This window comes from Motacilla alba, chromosome Z (genome assembly GCF_015832195.1).
Source record: "Motacilla alba alba isolate MOTALB_02 chromosome Z, Motacilla_alba_V1.0_pri, whole genome shotgun sequence".
NCBI lineage: Eukaryota > Metazoa > Chordata > Aves > Passeriformes > Motacillidae > Motacilla > Motacilla alba.
In genome coordinates, this window is record NC_052046.1 from 11,081,685 (window position 1) to 11,103,419 (window position 21,735).

A 21,735-nucleotide genomic window follows, 5' to 3' on the forward strand; every position below is an offset into this window, starting at 1 on the left:
ATCCTGCTTCTACTGCGTTAACCTAACACATTCTTGGGGAGTTTGTAGGAACAGTTTGCTTGCTCATTGCATTTAGTGGCCATCGGAACAAGCTGTTTAAAAGTTGGAATAACTAACTAAATAGCATTTTAGCTTTTTGAAACTTTTTGAATCTTATTTTTTTTTCCTCTGAAGGTGCTGATTGTTTATTGGATGTGAGTTCTGAAGCTGACCAACAAGATCTACTTCTGTTGATGCAAGCAAAAATTGCTTCTCTGACATTGCACAATAAGGAGCTGCAGGACAAATTACAGGTGGCATATTTTTTGCTGTTCTGGTGCTTTCTTAATCTGCTAGACAGAACAAAGAGCTGCTTACGGTGTTAAAGAGTTGTACTGTGAAGATCTTTTAATGAGCTTGTAGGTAAGATCATGGAAACACTCTGCCCCAAAGGATTAAATCAGTGTTTTGATCTTCTCACTTTTCCCATAAATTACTGAATAACTTTGTTTATTATGATAACTACATTCTAAAATATGTTGTTAACAGTTGTGCTAGAAGAATTTTAATTTGCATAGCTTTGATTATTAGCTTATGGAGCTCAGCCCAGACTTTCAGAGGAGCTTGGCACTTACTGCCTTCTCTCACTGTAGATGACTAAATGGGAGCAGCTGAATTTTGAACTTTTCCAGAACTTTCTTCTATGGCTCTTTCATCATCTGTCTCTATAGGATGTGGCAATACTTCCATACTTACTCTATTCTAAAAAAATTAGAACCATGTACTTGGTTTTATTGTGCAATTGTTGATGGGGTTTTTTTGGACAGGAAAGAACACCTAAAGAAGGGGATTCAGCTGTAGAATCTTACTCATCCCAAACACAGTTTGAGCAAACAGCAGAGAGACAAAATGAATTCTTGGCGCAGGAGCTGAAGCCTACATTAAATACCACTCAAATCCAAGAAAAGTTGACGAGCCCCAGAGAAGTAAAAATAAAGTACCTCCAGGAAGACTTAAAGGATGTGCAGAGAAAATTAGAGAATTCTGAAGCCAAAAGAAAGCATGTGGAAACTCAAGTCCAGTCTAGAGGCCCAGAAACAGATCATTTAAATAGCCCAGACATTTCAGAAAATGGTTCTGATCTGAATTTGAAATTCGAAGAAGCTCAAAACAGGCATGAGGAAGCCGTGAAAGAGATTTTGAACGTACAAAGGCCAAAGATGCCAGGTCTTGTTTCCTCTGAAAGTGAAGACACCACTTCTGATCTGAGTATGTTGAAGGTTACATATGGAGAAGTTGAAGCACTTAAGCAAGAATTGAAGAAAGCGTTGGAGGAAAGCGAAAGACAAAAAGAAAAAGTGAGAGAGCTACAGAAGAAGTTTGAAGACAGAGAGCAGAAGGTGGCAGGCAAATTGTCTGTGGAAGAGTGTGAGGAAATGAAGAATTCATATTGTTCAGTTATTGATAACATTAATCAAGAGAAAGCTTTGCTGATTGAAAGGTACAAGGAAGGGCAAGAGGAAATTAAAAGGCTACAGGACAAGCTGACAAATCAGATGCAGTTGGAATCTAGTGCTGAAGCTGGAGAAAGGAAAGATGTGATGCACAGAACGATAGATGAGCTCAACAGGCAACTTAGTGAATTGTCTCAGTTGTACAAGGAAGCACAAACAGAGCTTGAGGACTATAGGAAGAAAAAAACTCTAGATGATATAGCTTCAGACTACATTCCTAGAGATGAACATGAGAAACTGATGGAGGTAACAAATTCTTTGAAATACAAAGCAGAAAACGAGTTATCAGAAATTAAATCCCAGTATGCAAAAGTATTAGATGAATCAGAAGAGCTCAAGCAACTGTTAGACATTCAGAAGCAAAACTCTTTGCCAATTACTGAACACCGTCAGGTAATCAATGCACTGAGAAATACCATAAAGGAGATGGAGGAAGAAATAAATGATCTCAAACAACTGCTTAGCAACAAGGAAAGCGAATTAAGAAACCTGGAAAAGGAGTTGCTGGAAGAAAAAGCTGCAATTAATGAAGCCATGGTACCCAAGGCCACATATGAAAAGCTCCAGTCCTCACTAGAGGATGAAGTTTGTGCTTTATCATCCAAACTGAAGGATGTAATCCGAGAGAAGGAAAATATATCCTTAGATGCCATGAAACTGAGAAATGAAATTTTGCACTTGAAAGAAGCAAAAGAAGGTATGCATACTCTGCTTGAGGCAAAGGAACGGGAGGTCACTGATCTTCAGCACAAGTACCACCAAGTTCAAGAAGCTCTTACTGAAATGAAAAACTCATCAAAACTAGAAGAAGATAAAGACAAAAAGGTCAGTGACTCAGTACAGTGGAGGGGTAATGTGAGTTCAGAGTGCAAAGCATGTTTACTGGTGCACGGGTGCCCTAACAATGTTGGTTCAAGTACCTTCTGAGTGCATTTCCCCCTCTGAAAATCCGGGTATTGAAGGCGAAGGAGATTTCTCTATGTTTGGCTTTGCAGTTGGTTTCCCTCCCCTGTGGAGATAGACACAATCTTTCAATTTACCTCTGTTAAGTTCTGCTTAGGTTGGGTTTGCACTATTCAAGCAGCTGAAGTTAAAGAAGTGAGATTTACAGCAGGAAGGTATTCCAGAGGATACAAGAAAACAAAGTATCAGGAAGGAGCAGAAACTCACTGGTGGCATATTCTTACATCATCTCAACCATAGCATTATTTGACTAATTTTCCTCTGCAGCTACCATATCCATCACTACAAATTCCTTTATACAGAGCTATTTTGGTAGCTGTGTTTGGTTCAGCAGCAGAATTTGTAAAGGTGGTAAATGCAGCCCTTCTTGTTAAATATTGCTGATGTTCAGAACGAGAAGTGCAGTTTGAATAGACTGGACTAGGATGGGGAATAGAGGAGCATTGTAACCCTTTTCTTACGTGACATCTCTGTTTGTCCATAGAGTTTATTTAGAATTTGGTTTTCCCCACTTCTTAGATTTAAGTCACAAATAACTCAAAGATAAGACACATGGGAATACAGTATGCATAGCATCTTTTAATGAAAACCTGTGTTTTGCCTCCCTAGATCAATGAAATGTCCAAGGAAATTAGCAAATTAAAAGAAGCATTGAACAGCCTTTCTCAGCTCTCCTACTCAACCAGCACCCCCAAAAGACAAAGCCAGCAGCTGGAGGTGTTACAGCAACAAGTGAAGCAGTTGCAAAACCAACTGACTGTAAGTGTGACAATTTGTAAACCTAACATTAGTCCCAATTCTCCAAAGAAATACATACTATTCTTCACTGTGCCTTATTTAAAATAGAGTACAGTCAGTGAGTACATGGAAAAGAATCTTCATCCAAAAAATCTGTAATTTCTGTTTCTCTGAAACTTGGAGGAATTTGCAAGTCATTAACAGCACTTTAGAAAGAGCACAACTAAGGAAACCTGGTCTTCCACATATTTTTCTCATACTAGTTGAGAAACAGATTTTTTGTAGTAAAATGGAGTGACCAAACCTGCTGCTCAGACCTTAATTTGTGGAAAAGTATGATCAGTTTGCAGAAGATTTTCAAGAACATTCATCAGCTGAAGTTGTTTTAGGGTTTTAAGCTTTTTGGAAGAAAGTATGAGGTTTCAAGTCAAGCAAATGCATCTTCTTATGGAGAGCACAGTTTATTCTCTGAAATTCTGAATGCCTTGCAGATTTTTTTTTTTTATTTTTTTGTTTGTGCATGAAAGGTCCAGTCTTTTAAGCTGGGTTGGGTCATAATTGATATTTTCTTGAGCTTGCCTGCCCAGAGGAGCACTTTATCCACTACTGAGGATGAAAAGAAGGTATTGTCCACTGGAGGCTTTTGTTGAGGGCTCTGGAGTGCCTCTGAAAGGAGAATTCCCAGACTAACATGCTAAGTGGTGTCTGCTTCCTACCTTTCCCAGCAGAAAAAAAAGAGGGCTCAGTATGCCAGAAGAACTCCTTGCAGGCAAGAGAAATAGTAGGCAGAGCATCCTGTCAGTGTGAAGGCCCAGACTTTCTTATTCCAGTCGTCCATGTCTGAAAGGACCCTTTATCTCCCACTAATTAGGATCAGCAAAGTAGTGTAAAAGTACAAAGGTATACAGCACACTGAGAAAGCAGGTAACTTTTAAAACAGAACAGAAACACTCTTTCCTTCTTGTAGGTTATCTTTCCTAACAGCTTCCTGTATCTTTGGAAAGGTGGCTTCTGAGTTGTGGCAGTCTGTGAAAAGGATTGGGTGGCATTCATTAAGTCAGGGTCCTACAGGGTAAGACCTTCGTAAGCATCTCCTTTCACCTGGGAAGGCATCAGCTCTAACAGAGGGGTTGATGCCTTTTTCAGGCTCACCTAAAAACAGAGGCCAGACAGAATTAAGAGAATGAAAGCAGGTATTTTTAATGAAGGGCCTTCAGGTACCTTAAGAGCAGACAAAGCCTCCCCAAAGGGGCTGTATCCAAGTCAAAAGATGGTCACGAGTTTTTCAGACAACTGTAAGTTTGGTCCATTTACGTATCAGGGATTAATACTCCAGTTACAGCTTCAGGTAATGAAGTCATATACCCCCAGTTTGCCTCTCCCTCCAATTCACTTCTGTTTATCCTTTCTGGGGCCTGGGGCAGTAGGGTGTCCTTTAGCTACCAGCCTAGAAAGGAATTGTTTTGTTTGAATAAAATGGGAGGACAGTAGATGACAGGCTGTGGAGTTTTAGAGTTATACCCTAAAGCAGTACAGGATTTGAAAAATATGAAAGCTAAAATCCTAAGGCATCAGGGCCACTGCCTTCAGGGAAGAGCTGAGTTGCAGTTGAGAGTTGATTTGTCAGAGTACTGTTGTCTTTCCTCAATTCTGGTTGCTGATAAGCTTGGAGAATAGAGTATGTGCTCATTCCACAGCTTTGCAGCTCAGCACTTGTTGAAACGGATGATATCACCAGCTCTTTTACTGGGGTAGGTAGAACTACAGCATTTTCCCAGACCTGCTTCCGAGCAAATTTAGATTGCCTGGTGACACAACACTGTCTGAACTGTTTTTCAGTGCATTACATGAGACTATGGTTTGAATTCTCCCCATTCAGAATCTACTTGGGAAGTTCTGAGTTCAGTAGTTCTGAATGCTCTGTGCCTTTCTGCTTAACTGTTTTTTAGGAAACAAAGAAACAACACCAGGAAATTGTCTCAGTTTACAGGATGCACCTTCTCTATGCTGTGCAGGTATGGTTGCATGTTGTCAGTCACTCAGTGTTAGCATATTAACTGAAGATGTTTCTTCTGCAGATCTAGTAAGAATTTTGCATGTTTTCCCTTAGACATCCCTCCCATAAGGTATGACAGTTCAAGAATAATTTTAACACTGCTTCCACTTGGGAAATTTATCTAATTAATATACCTGAAAAATAGTTTGTCAGTGTTCTTAAAGACTAGATATGCATTCATTCAATCATCTTTTTTTCTCTCTCCCTTTGTCTAGGGTCAAATGGATGAAGATGTCCAGAAAGTGCTTAAACAAATTTTATCAATGTGTAAAAGCCAATCGCAGAAAAAGTAAACAAAAAAAGCCAAGGAAAACTCCCTATTTTTATTAATCCTGTTATGGTTCTTTTATCTAGATTTGCCTTAACATAAGATTTCAAATTGGCAATTTGCTGCTTTTGTGTTACTGTGCTATTTGTGAGGGGGATATATTTGTCTGTCTGTACCACTTCCATGTGCATTTCCATGTGCAGTAGCTAAACACATGCCTGCTTTTTATACCCAAAATCAAGTATGTTCTTCAGACTTTTTACATAGGCCACTCCATGTCATGTTTACCCTGTGAGTACTTTTCCAGCTTCCTCCAACAGCAGCAGGTTAACCTGGAGGAAAGCACTGGTGTTGCCTGGGTAAAGGTGAAATTCTCTGTGAGGTCTTCTGTACTGATTATAAGCTGCATCTCGTTACTGGGTGTGTTTGATGCTGCAGCACTCAGATTGCTGACATTTTGCCATACGCAGTCTTTGGCAGAGCAGAAGTGAACCTTGCAGCAGCGAGCAGGAGTAGATATTTTTGCTGAGCCAGAGCGTCGAACAGCTACACTTCCTGGTGTAATGTTATTTAAGATTAAGACACTAAAACGTAGCTGCCCCAATTCAACCAATGCACTGAGTACACAAAACCCATACCATGCTTCATAGTTTCCTTAACTACCTGGTAGTGGAATGAAACTATTTCAAAAGGTAAAAGCATTAGTTTATTGAAGTTACATACAAACAGAACTGTCTCTCCAAACAGCCCTTTATGATAGGTTTAGCTGTCTATGCAAGCGTTGGCCATGAAGCTCAGGAACAAAACCAGGTCATATACTTTTAGACAAGGGATCTTAGTGAACACAGGATGTTTACAGTGAATGTCAAAGCCTCATACTTCCTAACCTCACTTTTGTAAAGATCTTCTCTGCAGTATATTTTTACTGGCCCTCTAATGAATTTTTTTGTAACAAAACCATTTTTTCTACATAATATTTGCATTAAGCTTATTAACAAATATTTTTAGGTAATTGTGTCTTAGAGAGTTTCTTTTTATACCCCCAAGTACTCAGTAATAGTGAAGCATAGTGAAGTGTTTTCAGTTTGTAAGAAATTTGTACGGAATAATAGATCTATCTGTCAGTGTGGTCCAGAGCAGTTAAGTGTAAAATTCAGCCTCCTGTTCCAAAAAAATTTAGAAATTATAGGTTGACAACAGCAGGAGGTGTAAAAAAATTGTGTATGTTGTTTCTAGAGGCTACGGGCATCAATAAAGCCTTTATCAGCACTTCTACATTTAAAGTCAAATAGAAATGCCTGATGTGGAATAGAATGAAACTATGGAAAAATGTTTTAAGCACACACTGCACTTAAGAGTACAACCATTTTAACAAGCTTGCAGCTTCAATATGGTATTATGGTTTTTTTTATTCTATGGGGATATGTCTCTATTAATAGAGAAGTCTTTCAGAGCTATATAATCTATGAAGTTTATATAGAGTCGTAATATGACAGGAGTCAGCAGTGCCTCAGGCTGACTGAACTCATTGTGCACTTATATCAGATAATTCCTAACTCCAGCAAAGCTAAATGGATTTTAAAAACAAAAAGAAAAACACCACCTTTGCATCAGTTAGACCTTGGTGTTACTTTTCTTCAGTGGTTTAACTAATGCCGTCTAATTTTGAACAGTATTTTATAGATAGACAGCTTTGAAAATGCTCCAAAGAAATGTGAAAAAAATTTTGCTGCATCACTTCAAAAAGAACAAAATTTTAAGCATGCTAATGCTGCAAGTATAAAACTTGATGAACCATTTTGTAGGTTGTCTGATGGATTTAGTCTTCTACTTTGGTTTGGTTGGTATATTTATTACAATTATCTTTGTGGAATATTGGAAATTATATACTACAGCATAACAAGTTTCTTTATATGTAATTTACAAGAAGTTTCCTCATGCAGCAAATAAACTATTTCCAATTTTTTTTCATTTTTGTCTTCTTGTACTTTTGAGGGAAGTCTCACTACACTGTTCTAACATAGTACAGATGTGTTCTGTATCTCTTGTTTAAATGGATGATGCAAGAACCAGGTTTTCTTCCCTGAAATTGCATCTTCATTATTAACTACCTTGATCTGTTGTGTGAAATAAATCCAGTTCAAACCCCATGCAGTGAGTTTTGCAGATGATGCCCTCTATGTCATCAGTAAGTTTGTAGCCATTTCTCACATGGACATCCTGCTAGAGGTAATACAGGTTTCCCATTTGCCACTGGATTTATTCCAGCAAAGTTTAAAATACCTTAGAGCTGCAGCACACATCTGTGATGTCCCACATTTCTTCAAAACTGGTCATTTAGCACTTAGCTAACTGGTCACTCTGTCATCTAGCACTTCACACACAGAACTACAATGAGAATATATCTAAGTGTATATGCATATGGATATGTCTGCTTTTTAAACTTAGTTACACAGTCAGCCCCATTGCCTTTTACCATCTCTTCTTAGTTTTATTTGAGAAACTGTTCTATCAGTGACTGATTTGCTAGTATCTTGCCTGAAGGAATTTCATCTCTTGTGATCCCATCCCAGGGCTCTTTAGCCCCTTGTAGCAAATTTCTCTAAGGTGCCCAGCACTGGGTTCCCTTTGAAGATGGACAAGCTGACATGCAGAGTCTGGGCCTGTGGGGTACATCTGCGTAAGCTGCTACTCTGAAACATCTACGTCTGTTTCTGGCATCCTGCATGGTCAGTCATAATAGCCTGGACAGCATTTTTGTTGCAAATTCCTTTCCCTCTCTCCACTAAATACATGAGTACTTGGAATAAACTCCTCTTACCAAATGCGCTCACTGCAGTTTGCACACAGCAGATATCATTTGGTCGCAGAGCTTGACTATACTGGTTCTTGTCATCCACCCTATGTCCTGGCACAGTAGGGAATGGTGACAAATGATGGTAGCAGGCTTCAGATGGAATTTGGGAGGAGACAACATCCTAGATCTGCATTAAGATCACCTTCACTTTTGCTTCTTTTTTTTCTTTTTCCTTTTTGTCCCTTTCTCTTGCTGTGTAAACTAAGGGCAATTTCCTGTAAGCAGGTGTTGCCCTGGTTATTTATCATCTGGCTCTCACGGGGCCCTTCTTTTGCCAACCCAAATCGCTTGCATGGACTCCATGAAAAGTCATGTACTTTGCCCAACAGCTGTTAATTAGAATCCCCAGGCTTCGGTACTGTGTGACAAAAAGTCGTCTTGGAGAAATGACAGCCTCTGTCACATCAGACACAACGGTGGCAGACTGCATGGACTGCATGGACTGTCACTAACATACGACTCCCCTGATGACCATTTTTTGCCTTTACAAAAGCAGCAAAAATCAGCTTGCTTTTAGCCTTGCTGCTGCCAGTCCCCAGTCCTACTGATGGCTTCAGGAGGGTCTGTTTTCTGGTACCACCTGTAGCTCCTGGGGCATTTTATGGCAATGCATTTGTAGGTATTTCCAGATGAGAAGATAGTGGAGGGTGAAAATGCAGAAGATTTCAGCAGCAATCAGAGGAGAATTTTCTGCAGTGTGCCATGGGTCCTTGCTGGACAGATCTTTTGGCTGCGGCAGCACATAGTGGTGCATAACCAACACCTGAGCACAGGGGTCATTATCCAGAGCTGAGTCTGGGTTCCTGGGCACGTTGCATAGCAGACTTCCTGCTGGGGCCTCGTGGGTGGAAGCACAGGTAGAGAGCCAATCTTGCCCCTTGCTGGCTGAGCAGGGGCTCAGGGATGGCAGAGTGCCCTGCTGATTGCCTTCCCACCTCCTCAGGGCAGCTCCATGGTGATGTGATGTGCTGTGTGTCAGCATAAGACAGCAAAAGCCCAGGGAAGACCACACTGCTCTGCACTGCAGCAAACCACACACAGAGCCCCAGGAGAAGCAGTCAAGAAAGGGCCAGTGGAAAGCTGGCAAGAAATCCCTTGGCAAATGCCATTTCACTATACAGAGCTGTTAAAGCCCAATTCATGTTCCACAAGTTTGCCTGAGAGTAGCTGGCTGGGGGTAAAGAGGTAGGTGGGGTGTGATTTCAGTGCTGGGTAATTCAGAACTATATAAACTACTGCTGCAGAACATATATTGTGTTTACACCACAAATCTGCTCTCTGCAGGGGTCTGGCAGAGTGGAGTACCAGCCTGGAGTGTGCAGGAGGATTAGCCAAGAGGCTGGAGTATCACACAGGACATGGGAGGAGAGCTGACTCATGGCACTGGAAGAGGGGGCTCATGTGCCCTATGCCTGTCTGACCTTCCTCAGGGAGGCTCTTGCTTGGGTCAGCCACACCGCAGCATCCTGGGGCTTTCTTCCCACCATTGCCAGCCCTCATCTGAGCAAGAGGCAGACACAGAAGGCAGAGGCAATCTGCTCTCAAATGTGGCAGAGACCCAAGTGCTGCTGGGAAGAATCGCTGTCTCAGGTGGTGTGGTCAGGCCTCCCAGTGCAGGGCAGGTCCTGGAGCACAGGCAGCCTCCTGTGGCTTTGGATGTCTGGGGGTCAGGGCCTCACTCTGCTGCTTGGGACCCAGGCTGCAGAGCAGCTGTGCCTGTTGGGAAACTCTATGGAAAAGCTCTGGGGGAGACAGGTATGGAGGTTTCAGAGTAGCATAGGCAGATGTGATGTACCCCTGCACATATTCCACAGGCACAGCTATAACACAGAAAATTTTTCCAAGCAAATAGAACTTGGTGCAAGACTTTTAGGACAGTTCAGTGATCTAAATCATCTATTAACTGTGGGTTTGGTCTGCCACAGAGAATACTAGAAGTACTGAATTTAATGTCAAAGCACAGTACAAGAGTTTGAGTATCTTGAAACCTTCATCTATAACACCATTTGGTTCTGCAGCTGTGGGTCACTGTGTGTGCTTGTGGCTGCTCCCCAATTCTCAGCAGAGCATTTCAAGTGAAGTTTCAAATGCTTTTCTTAATCTCTGCCCTCCTTGTCTATTCGGATCCTTCACAATCCATTTGAACACAAGTAACAGAGACACTAAACACAGACTAGAACCATATTTTGTTTTGGTTTTATATCTGTCTTCTTCTCAGGGCAGTAACAAATTCATTCTCCTCAACAGTAATTTCCTAAAAACCCCTGTCTTAGCTGCAGCTGAATAAAAATCAGTGATTTAGTGTCTACTAATTTGACGAAGCCTGAGTTAAAATTTTTGTAACTACAGAACAGATCTACCAGTCAAGTCTGCTGCTGGCAAGAAAGTCATGTACTTTGCCCAACAGCTGTTAATTAGAATCCCCAGGCTTCGGTACTGTGTGACAAAAAATCGTCTTGGAGAAATGACAGCCTCTGTCACATCAGACACAACGGTGGCAGACTGCATGGACTGCATGGACTGTCACTAACATACGACTCCCCCGATGACCATTTTTTGCCTTTACAAAAGCAGCAAAAATCAGCTTGCTTTTAGCCTTGCTGCTGCCAGTCCCCAGTCCTACTGATGGCTTCAGGAGGGTCTGTTTTCTGGTACCACCCGTAGCTCCTGGGGCATTTTATTTGTAGGTATATTCTGGGGCAATGCATTTGTAGGTATTTCCAAACTTTTGGCTGCCCTGACAGACTCTTAATTGATTAGTTTAACACAGGTAAATGCAATCATCGAGCTTTCAGTTTATTATTTTAAAAGCCTGCTTGCATGCTGATCTGTTCAGATTCAGTGTTGGCCCTCTTTGTACATTTTCCAACAGCCTGAAATGCTCAGACAGTTGGTAATGGGGCCTCCTACCAGCAGCTGGAGATTGGAAACAGGCACATCTCAGTGACATCATCTCCTGCAAGGGGCTCAGGGCTGGAGCCCACGGGTGTCCGTCTGCTCCTGCCTGCCTGGCTGGGCCGTGCACACTCACGCTGTGTTGGTGTTAATCCTGCCCGGGGAGGATGCTGCAGCTGGTACCCTGCTGGTACCCTCAGGAGACTGACATTGCCTGCACCAAAACACCACTGTGCCTATATGGGAAGCTGTTGCTCTGCTGTAGTCACCTTTCCCTTCGGGATTAGCCAAAATGCTCCTTAGTGATGGCTGGGCTCGGGCCCACAGCACTCTTCCTGCTTTCCTTGTCGTAGAGAAGCATCAGGCCCCACCCGCTGCACATTCAGAAGCCCTGTCCAAAAATGTTTGGATGCATTTGCTGCTGTGTAAACACTCTACTGCCCACCAGGAGTCATCCCCCAAAGAGTCTGGGGAGCAAGGGGGGTGCTGGATTAAACTGCATTTTCCAGACAAAAAGAAAAAAAACTCAAAACATTCCTGAGAAAGCAACCTGGCATTCCTTCCCCTCGGACCCTCCCTTGCAGCTGGAAAACTGTGGGGAGTTACACCTCAAAGCACAAAGGTCTGCACTGCCCCATTCCTAGAAACAGATTGTTTGCATTCTTGCCGTTCAAAGTGCAGCTCCCAAAAAAAGCGGCGCTGCCTTCAGCAGTTGGTGGGGCCACAGCTGGGTGTGAGCACAGCTGGATAGATGTTGCAGAGCTGGTGCACACGTACCTGTGAGGTATTCCAGAGCCAGGCGCCTGCAGGAAGGTCGCGGTGGGGAGGGCAGGTGCTGCCCTGGTTGCGCTGCTTCTGCATTGTCCCCTCTGCACGTGTGCGGAGCCCTGCGCTGGCTGAGGGTGGCTGTGTGGTTTTCAGAGTGTGTCTGAAATTCTTGCCCTTGCTGCCATGTGAAGAATTCGTGTCAGCGTCCAACGACCGGCGAGGGGCAGGCCGGCAGAGTTTCCTCCGCAGATACTTTGGCCGATGGGTGTCTGCGTGTTCCCTTGCGAACACCTGCATAATTAAAGCCGACCCGGATCACCCAGGCTGGGTTGCAGCATGGAGGAAGAGGAGGGCGGGCAGCTCTGCGCAGCTCTGTGCTGCCCATGCCTCTCACACAGCTTTTCTAGGAGCTTTGGTCAGCTCCGGAGAGTGACGGCTCGCAGTCGCAGCCTGAATACACCCCAGCTCCTCCAGAACCTGTCCTGTCCCATGCTAGTACTTAGTTTATTAGGAGAGTAAATGTGTTCGGCCAGCTTGTTGTCCAGAAAAAATCAGATTAATTTCCCGGTGTGCAACAAGCAACTAATTACACACTCAGGAGAAACACTGATTATTTATTCCAGTGGCACGCTGGCACCCATTGCCTGGGCGCTCGGTGGCGTTCCGCAAATCAAGCACACCAACTCTCAAAACTTTTTACTATTTATACACTCTAGTGTTAAGGAAACTCCCCAGTCTGACCATTGTTGAACCTCTCTGGCAGTCGTTCTCCCAGTGCCAGACTTTCACAGCTGGGACCGAAGCTCCTTCCCAGCGGAAGGCTCCAGTGCCGCAGCTGACGCCCCGAACACTCTCACAGTCAGACCAGGGTACCTCCTCGCTGGCTCCACCGCAGGTTTCCCATGAAAGAGTCCCATGGAATGTCTTGTTCCACAAAGCCATTTATTCACGGCTCACTTACACAGCACTTACATCAGCTCGTGCTGATGCCTCTGAGGAGGGGCCCCCAAGAAAGGAACCCCGGGGAATTCTACACCCTCACTGTCTACCCAGGTGCAAGTGTAGCTCTTCCTCTCCAGTCGGCACATGCCACGCTCTCCGTGTCAATTCACATAGCTGGTATCACCCGTCTTCATCTCTTTTGTTATCCAAAATGTCTGCAATTGCCGGCCCTGCCGTGTCTCCCGGTGTCCACTCACCCTGGCGGGTTTCACCGGGCTTTGTGCCCTTTGTTAAGCCAAGGCAGTTCACGGCCTCTTGTCTCTCTCTGGGCTCCCACCCAGAGCTCAACCTGCACCTCAAATTCAGCTTGCAAACACAGCTGCGTGCACCAGATGCATCCAACATTAGCAAACACAGGCATTAATGTTCATGGGCTACAAAAGACATTGTTTTCTTATTAATTAGTATTCTATCTTCTATCAGTTAATGATTCTCTCAGTTCTTATGCTAATTAGTCTGCAACCCTCAGTCTTCATCTTCTTTTGACATGGTGGGCCATGAGTCACTCTGTCATGATTTCTCCCTGCTGGAGTTCTTTTTACCCACTCACAGACAGTTTTAGCACAGTTGCTGAGTTGGCCTTATTAGTTTCTTCCTTATCTTGGGAGTACTGCCACGTGCCCTTGTGGCTTTAAAGTTCTGCACTCTTTATGTCTACCTTCTATCCTTCTTCCCAAGCTTTGTTAACCTCACCCTAGGTATGAGATCACCGAAGCTTAACAAGGCAATTTTGCCAACAAGTAATTTATCTTCCCAACACCTGGACGTAATTTAGGCCTTGTTAGCTGCTTTCTGTTCCATGCATTAAGTCTCTTTCTGGTCGATTAGGGGGGCAAGTGTTTAATTAGGTGGAGTCATTCCAGCGTCCCTTACTGCACTCCACTGGCATTTATGGGGTGAAATTCAAAGATATGTTCAGGCAGATTTCTTATCTCATACCTCCAGCTTTCTGCTCACTTGCTCCTTTTTGGTCAACTCCATGGCCCCATCTGAACCAGAAGGGGTAGGAGGCTGCTCAGTTTTGCACTGAGAGTTTTAATCCACGCACAGACACAGCCCCCCACCCACTGCTCCACCTCAAACGCTGATGCGGTGGGGGTGAAAGTGGGAGTGAAATTCCCACTGCTCAGATTTTCAATGGTATTACAAAAGGGAAGCTTTTCCTGGGCAATGCAGCTCTTTTTTTCAGCACTTTCTTGGCTCCCTTGGATGCATTCCTCCAGAATACTTACACAGATTGACGTTCACAGTCATTCACAGTCATGGTGGATATTCAAGCCCACTCTTCACGCCATGGAAATCAGAGCTGTGTGGGGCACCCGACTGCATCCCCTCCAACACTCTCTGCCTGGAAGAGCCCTTGCAATTAGCTGTCCCAATGCTAATACACTGCCCGGTTACCCTTAGACCCAGCTAAGGGCAGAAGCAGGGTAGAAAGAGGTTGAACCCACCTTTTATCTCTTCCATTTATACCTAAGTAGTCCTGCCCCGCCCGCCCAAAGAGATTCACATAAAAATGAGTTTTTCTCTCAACAAGAAGTCATCAAGTGACTATTCTGTAATACCAGCATTTTAAAAATAATTCTGTATTGGCTCAGTTTAATGTTAGTGTTCTTTATTGTTACTGTTCAGCAAAAGCACTGCTTAGTGCTACTACACAGTTTCTAAGTATTTATTTTGGTAAGACCCACCTGCTGGATTCTTCAAGCTGCTACAAAACGAGGCTAAAAACAGACACCTACAGGAAACAGCATATGGCTTATCTCAGCTTTTCCAGCTGCTCCACTAACCTCACTAAAGACTCATCTAGTCAAGTATACAAGAGTACTATTTCCTTGTAAATCCATGTGTAAATAAATAATAAACAACTAAACCAGTGATTCTTTCCCACCACTAACTTTGAAACAGAGGTATAGAACTGAATTCCTCCTGGAGAATTTTTTGCTTTACAGATCCCAATCATTGTACAAAGCCAAGGAGACACAAAAATTCAACATGTTGGGAGGCAGGAGATAACAGTAGCACCAGCACTGTGGGTGTTTTTTTGCATAAAGACTGTCAGGAGCCAAATGCATTAATTTGAATTCTGGAATCTTTGAGGACTGGTGGGGACCCTGGGCCTATTTGCAGTAGTTTTCTGGTAGAATCAAAGTGCCTTCTTGATCTGAAGTCAGTTCCTGCTCTGAAAATCACAAATGAAAAATAATTGGAGGGAAAATCACTTGTCAGTTTTGTGGCCTCTGGATGTGGGATGCCCACAGCCCCCAGTGCCGTCCATCATCGCTGCCAGGCATTACCTACCACAGCTGAAACTGGGTAGAAGGGACTGGTGACAGCTGCCAACCCAGAACTGGTTTACTTTACTTTACAATTCTGAGTACTTGCATGCACCATTTTAAGAAAGCAGATGGGCAAAATCTGAGTTATGACAAGCCTCTTCTGTGACACTACAAAAGAAAAAATATGAGCTGAACGTTTCTTCTGCAGCAGGTTTCCTGTAGTCTGCAAGGGGAAAGGTCTTGTTAAATAGCAGAGACAAAATGTACTAAAGGTAACCAGAGTTCTGGATCCATGCAAAGTGTAGCAGGAAATCTAATGCAGCAGTGGATATCTGCAGAATTTAAGTGACTTACTAGGTCAAAAAGATGCAGTGCCTTTTTAGTCGCCATCCTCCTCTTCACCCTTTTTATTTTACTGTGCTTGAATGCCAAAATTGTAATTGAATACATCACAGATGGATCCTAAATCAATTCACTGCCTTTCAGCACCAAGTCTGTAGCCCAGATTTCCCATGTTCTTGTCTCCCTAAAACCGTATCCAAAAGTGCACAAGCACCTCCCTTCCTGTGGTAGCCCAGGCCAGGACTCAGCCCGTTTGGGGTACAGACATTAACTCCTGCACAAACCATATGTGTTTTAAATATCTAATACTTACTAAATGCAAGTTATTTTCTGGTATTTTGTGGTGTTCTAACTTCTAAGAGTATTGCTTCTATGATTACTGTTGGTAGGCCACAGAAGAAATCATTAAAAGTATTATTACAAGAAGGAACACAATACATCTGTAGGCAATTATATAAAAATTCAAATGTTAAGCCACAATTCCTGAACACAATACAAGAAACTTGGATATTCTAAAATAAATCACACCAAGAAACTGGTGTGTTCTGCTTCATTTTTATCCTGTCACCCAGGGATTATGTAAATCATCTTTGATATTCAGTAGTCAGGGATAATAGTAATAATTCCCACAATGAGACCATAACCTTTTTTTCATTGAAGAAATTGACAAAGTAAGCCAGAAGGAAGTTAATTTGTACTTGTCTTGGGTATATTTTAGTTTGGAAAAAAACCCCAGTGAATAAGAGTAATTTAGAATATTAGGCATCTTATGTCAGCCTTGTAGTTCAAAAATTTGTAATTTTTTATAAATTTCAATTAACTTTATTGTAAACTTTATTGCAATAAATGTGTGATTTGCACGAAAAACAACAAAAGTGAACAGATAACACTGTGTATTCCAAAAGTATACTCTTGCTGGCATAAGCAAGAGGTGAAAAATTATCCACAAAAACATTTTAAACTTAAACCCAAAGGATTCTGTCGACTTGTGGAGCAATAACCTTGGTAACATGAACACTGTTTTCCATAGAAAACAAAGCAAGACCTCATCTGACAGACAACAAAACTTGACCAGAGTCTAAAGCTGCAGAAACCACCTGCAGATTGCTGACTCTTTGATCACATCCCACAGCAGAGAGGCAGGCAGGGCTCAGTCTCTGTGTGTGATCTGCAGATTCTGCTTCCAGTCCAGTGCCTGGCTGCTCCCAGGCACTTCCCGTTCTGAGCAGGCTGCTTGGTGTGAAAGGACAGGTGGACTTTTGACCTAAACACAGCCCATCTGCTGTTCTGGAGGTGGGACACTGCAGAAAACTGCCCAGGAACCACACTCTCCTTTCAGTGAGCATGAGGTCAGCCCCATTTTGACCAGTGATTTGAATACACCACTCCATGGGACACAGGCAAATATTCCCCTCCTGCAGTTTAGCAGCGACTGCTGGTGCTGAAAGTGGCTACTGAGAAGGCAAATGAATTTCATGAAAAATTTTCATTATGAAACTTTTCTCTCTTACAATTCTTCACACCGCCAGTAGAGAGCCGCAGAATAGGAACCGGGACATGAATACACAGAAACAGTTCAGTGCAGCATTCTTGCAGATGTGTAATAAACGATTGACCCAAAACAATGACATTGCCAGACCAGTTATGAGTAATGAGTAAGTAAATCCTGGCTTCTATATCAATTTACCAATTCAATGTCAGTTTGCAGACAAAATGGTAAATTGGTGTCAGGTGGAATTCCAAGGAATTGAGTTATATAAAGAATTAATCAAGATGAGGAGAAGCCTAGTGGCTTCACTGACAAAACATGTCAGCATTTGCCAGCAAGAAACCACCTGCTGCTATTAAGAGATCTGTTTGAAAATGTTGTTCTCTTTCAGGACAAATTTGGTTTTAAGTCACTGAAAGTTATCTGGCTAATATACAACTAGTATTCAGATTTTCCCCTGTGTAATTGCTTACTAGAAGCCAAAGACAAAAAATGTAACACAAATAAAAATTCTTGGAGAACACTGCAAAAAGCATCAATGTATTACACAAACAGTACTTTAACATCTGTGTTGGAAGCAGTGTCTATAGGACATCAACTCCCCTTTCTGCTTTTTCAGCTTCAGTTTGAGTAAAGGCTAAGGAATGTTTGCAGTGGAAGAAAATGAAAGTTTTCAGCTTTCTTATTCCAGAGTTAAAAAATAAAGACAATATTAACTCTATCAAACTTTACAGCTTTCATTTAGTTTTGTAAAAAAATATAATATTTTATAACCAAAAATATATTACAGATGCCAGCACACACACCTACAGTTCTGCTTCAGTGATGTCCTCATCAGGGCAACAATAGTACTCCACAAAACAGATCTGTCCATCTTCATTCCTAATCATATACTGCAGTGAAAGAAATCCTTGAGCATCTGTTCGAATGGACACTTTACAAGACAAAGCCAGTGCCTTTGTGGACGGTTTAAGCAAAGAAATCTTGTACCTGCAGGAGAAAATATTATTATGCATTATTTCAGTAATATGAAAAAAATACATTGCGCAAAGAGAAGCTGAAACATTGGTCACGAAAAGACCCAGAACAAATGAAAAACAATTAGGAACACACTTATTTGGTATTTCCCTGGAAACAACATTAAACTGTCATTGTCAGCACTTAGCTTTTCATTACAGCCTTTTATCAGATGGGAGTATTTTTGCCCCCCCATCCTAATAAAATAAATGTTACAGAAATGCAAAAGCAATTTTTAAACTTCCCATCAAGAATGCATGACCTGGCACAGAGGGCATCAGTCACTTTCTAACCTGTTTGTCTGGGTCTGGTTACAGTGAAATGCTTCCATCAAATCAGAGTCCCTAGGATAGTCTAGATGTGCACTTCCAGCATTTCCAAAAGTGGATAACCTGGAAGACAAAAAGCATCATCCCAAAATACCTGTGAGAGCTCTGTGAAAACACATCAAAATGAGTCATTGTACATATCTCATGACTGTTTCACAAAACACTGCTGTTTCACTTTATTCAATCAAAAATGCTAAACTGTCCACACCAGTGTCACATTTATGAAGTTGTCAAAATACTCATTGCTATGTTAATTAGGGAACATACTGTGATTTGCTATACTCATTACAATTCTTCCTGAAATGAACAAGCATTCTAAAATAGTTCCCCTTTCTCCACCGTGAAAACGTCCACTCCTCACCAAAGGCAGCCAAGCACAAACATTTGAGTAGAAAGCCATTTCTAGTACCTGAAGTAGGGTTTATCTGGAGACATGGTAATCTGCAGAACTTCACTGGTCATATCCAGTTCAGCAAATGCCTCTCGCAGTCCCTCCGACTGCAGGATAATTTTATTAACAACCTTTGTACTGCAGAAATCAAAATCTAACAACTCCTCAGGTTCTTGAGTGTTGATTTTGCACACTGTTACTACTCCTCCTTCCTCCAAGAACAGCATCAGAGGATTCCCATAACCACGGTAACACAATCTAAGGGCCGTTGATGTTCCTGAAAAAGAGAATGAAATATACATTCTGCAGAGACCATAGCTAGGGCATTTGATCACTTCAGAAAACTCACATTTTTCTGGCACACAGGCCACAGATCAACCTTAGTGCTGCCTCCTAGATACCCTCTGAAATGCTAACGCTTATGCAGTAAAATTAAATTACTTGTGTGTAGACAACTCAAATCCAAGTAACTTCACCCACTAGACAAGAAACAACAGCTGTGACAATTAACACACACTATGAACAGTTTAGAGGAACTGGAAAATCCTCATGGTCCTGTGGCTCTCTCTGGCTCACATCATCCTTCCTTACTGCTCTTGTTACTTGTGCAACCCAAACTGAAGTTAATGCAGCTGAGCTTGTGTGGTCACACCCTCCTGTTGCAGGTTATCACCACCTGAACCTCTGGTTTTCCCAAAATCACAGTGCTCTTTAGTATACTCGATTTAGATCTTTAGGTCAGCCACAAAACTGCAGAGGAATGAGGAGTTCAACGCAGAGCTGCAAGGGTAGAACTGCCCAGAGAGCTGCCATGGTATCATTGAGTACACGTCCTGCAGCACCCACACAGCCTTCTGTGGATTCATGGAAATGTACCACACCTGGCAAGGAGCTGGTTCCAAAAATGGTGAGGCAGTCCAGAAGAACAGACAAACTGATCCGGAACATCACAGATTCCTCCTGAACAGAAAATTCCTGAAAAATTTCTGCCTGTAAGTTAAAGCAAAGAGATGAAAAGTTAGGAGTTTCTGCAGTTATTGTACAGTTTAAACTTCAAGGTTTCCCATCCAGAAATCAGTGCAACACAAAGTGATTTCTACATACAACACAGCACTGATTATAGAAAAATGGGTCTTCATTGTCAAAACTAGGAAAACCCAATCAAACCACACTTGAAACAAGGTAAGATGGCATAAACACGAAATCCTGAATACTTGTACTTAAACCATAATAAAACTAGAGCTACTTACTTCTGGAGCTAGAAACATCAATGTAACTGTACAATGTGTCAGCCTTCTCCAGTAACAACACTTACATTTTTTATGCTCAGTGCATGAATAAACATTCCAAATACTAGAAGGACATAAGAAGAGATCAGAACAGTGACTTCACCACTCTGAAATATGTGCTGAATCCTGTCTTTGACTAGCCTGATAGGGATAAACTGCTCCATGCTATCCTGTCTGTCACTGGCACTCACTGCTTTGTGGCACCTACAAGAACGGAGTGTCTCAGAAATAAAGCAGGGTGGCAAGTGCTGCTTTTGGAAAAGTAATTTCATATTTTCCTGGCAGCCCAAAGGTAAAACCCCATCCTGGGGTGTTTTGAGCATCTTTAATCAAGTGTCTGTGAATCTGTACTCTTTCACAGCTGACATAAATCCAACTCTTTAGCTTTGGGGTGAGCTATAGCTCAGAACACTTAAAGAGGGATACTATGAGCACTTGCTGTGCAATTAGGCACAGCACGGCCAGAAGGAGCCATGAGTTTGGCAGGCACCAATACATTAGACAAGGGTGCAAACCCATTACACTGTCAGGTGCTCAGGGATGTACTACTGGTGCAGGGTTTGGAATTCCAGCAGCATGGACACCCATGAACAAGGGCAGCCTCACCACAGCCCTTCCTCCATGTCAGCTCAGGCACCTCGGCCTTGGTTCCAGCAAAGTCTCCCCTTCCCCGCAGGTGAGCACACGGAATTGTTAGGGTTGGAAGGGACCTCTGGAGATTATCCAGTCCAACCCCTCTGCCAAGGTGGGGTCACCTGGAGCAGGTGACATAGGAAGACATCCAGGTGAAGTCTGAATGTCTTCAGAGAAGAAAACTCCAAAACCTCCCTGGCATTCTGTTCCAGTACTCTTACCACCCTAAGTGTAAAGAACTGCTTCTTCGTGTTGAAGTGAAACTTTGGTGGTTTATTTTATGCCCGTCACTCTCCTTCCTGTCACTGGTCACCACAGAAAGGAATCTGGCACCATCTTCTTGGCACCCATGTTTGAGATATTTACATACATTAATGAGACTCTCAGTCTGCTCTTCTCCAGACTAAAGAGACCGAACTCCTGCAGGCTGCCTCACAAGAGATGCTCCAGTCCTTTAATCATCTTTGTGGCCTCCGCTGGACCCTTTCCAGTGACCCCTTGTCCTCCCGGTGCTGCGACAGCGGCGGCAGCCGGGGCCTGTGCAGGGTCTGCAGCAGCCGTGCTCTCCCCGTCGCCGATGTCCCCGTACCTGGATGAAGGCGTTGGCCTGGATGCACTTGGCATCCTCCACGGTGACGCGCAGCCCGCTGGCCGTGGCGAGGCAGGTGGCGTGGTCCTGGAAGTGCACGGCGCGCAGGAGGCTGGACAGGTGCCGGGCATTGTCCAGGCTGGCGGACAGCGCGTAGCGCTCGCCGCTGGCGGGCGGCTGCGCCGAGAACGGCATGGCCGGGCAGCGGGAAGGCGGCAGGCGGGAGCGCAGGAAGCGGAGCGCAGGAAGCGGGAAGGCGGCAGGCGGGAGCGCAGGAAGCGGAGCGCAGGAAGCGGGAAGGCGGCAGGCGGGAGCGCAGGAAGCGGAGCGCAGGAAG

The 21,735-nt window shown here is 43.2% G+C and overlaps 2 protein-coding genes across 4 annotated transcripts in view; one reads left to right on the plus strand and one right to left on the minus strand.

Annotated features, from left to right (window-relative positions):
- The window catches only part of RAI14 (retinoic acid induced 14), an 84,743-nt gene extending 77,254 nt beyond the window's left edge, over positions 1–7,489 (plus strand). For all 3 annotated transcript variants that reach the window (XM_038123564.1, XM_038123566.1, XM_038123565.1), the window contains 5 exons: positions 175–293; positions 807–2,318; positions 3,066–3,215; positions 5,144–5,209; positions 5,466–7,489. In XM_038123564.1, the coding sequence (XP_037979492.1) occupies positions 175–293; positions 807–2,318; positions 3,066–3,215; positions 5,144–5,209; positions 5,466–5,543 (1,925 nt within the window). In that variant the 3' untranslated portion in view covers positions 5,544–7,489. The remainder of the gene's footprint in view (positions 1–174; positions 294–806; positions 2,319–3,065; positions 3,216–5,143; positions 5,210–5,465) is intronic.
- Positions 7,490–14,175: 6,686 nt separating this feature from the next.
- On the minus strand, positions 14,176–21,702 carry RAD1 (RAD1 checkpoint DNA exonuclease). The gene is made up of 5 exons (XM_038123567.1): positions 21,399–21,702; positions 19,769–19,877; positions 18,906–19,164; positions 18,461–18,559; positions 14,176–18,140 (listed from the first exon to the last, which is right to left on the minus strand). The coding sequence occupies exons 1-5, from the start codon at positions 21,591–21,593 to the stop codon at positions 17,957–17,959; spliced, it is 846 nt and encodes a 281-aa protein (XP_037979495.1). The 5' UTR covers positions 21,594–21,702; the 3' UTR covers positions 14,176–17,956.
- Positions 21,703–21,735: the final 33 nt, after the last annotated feature.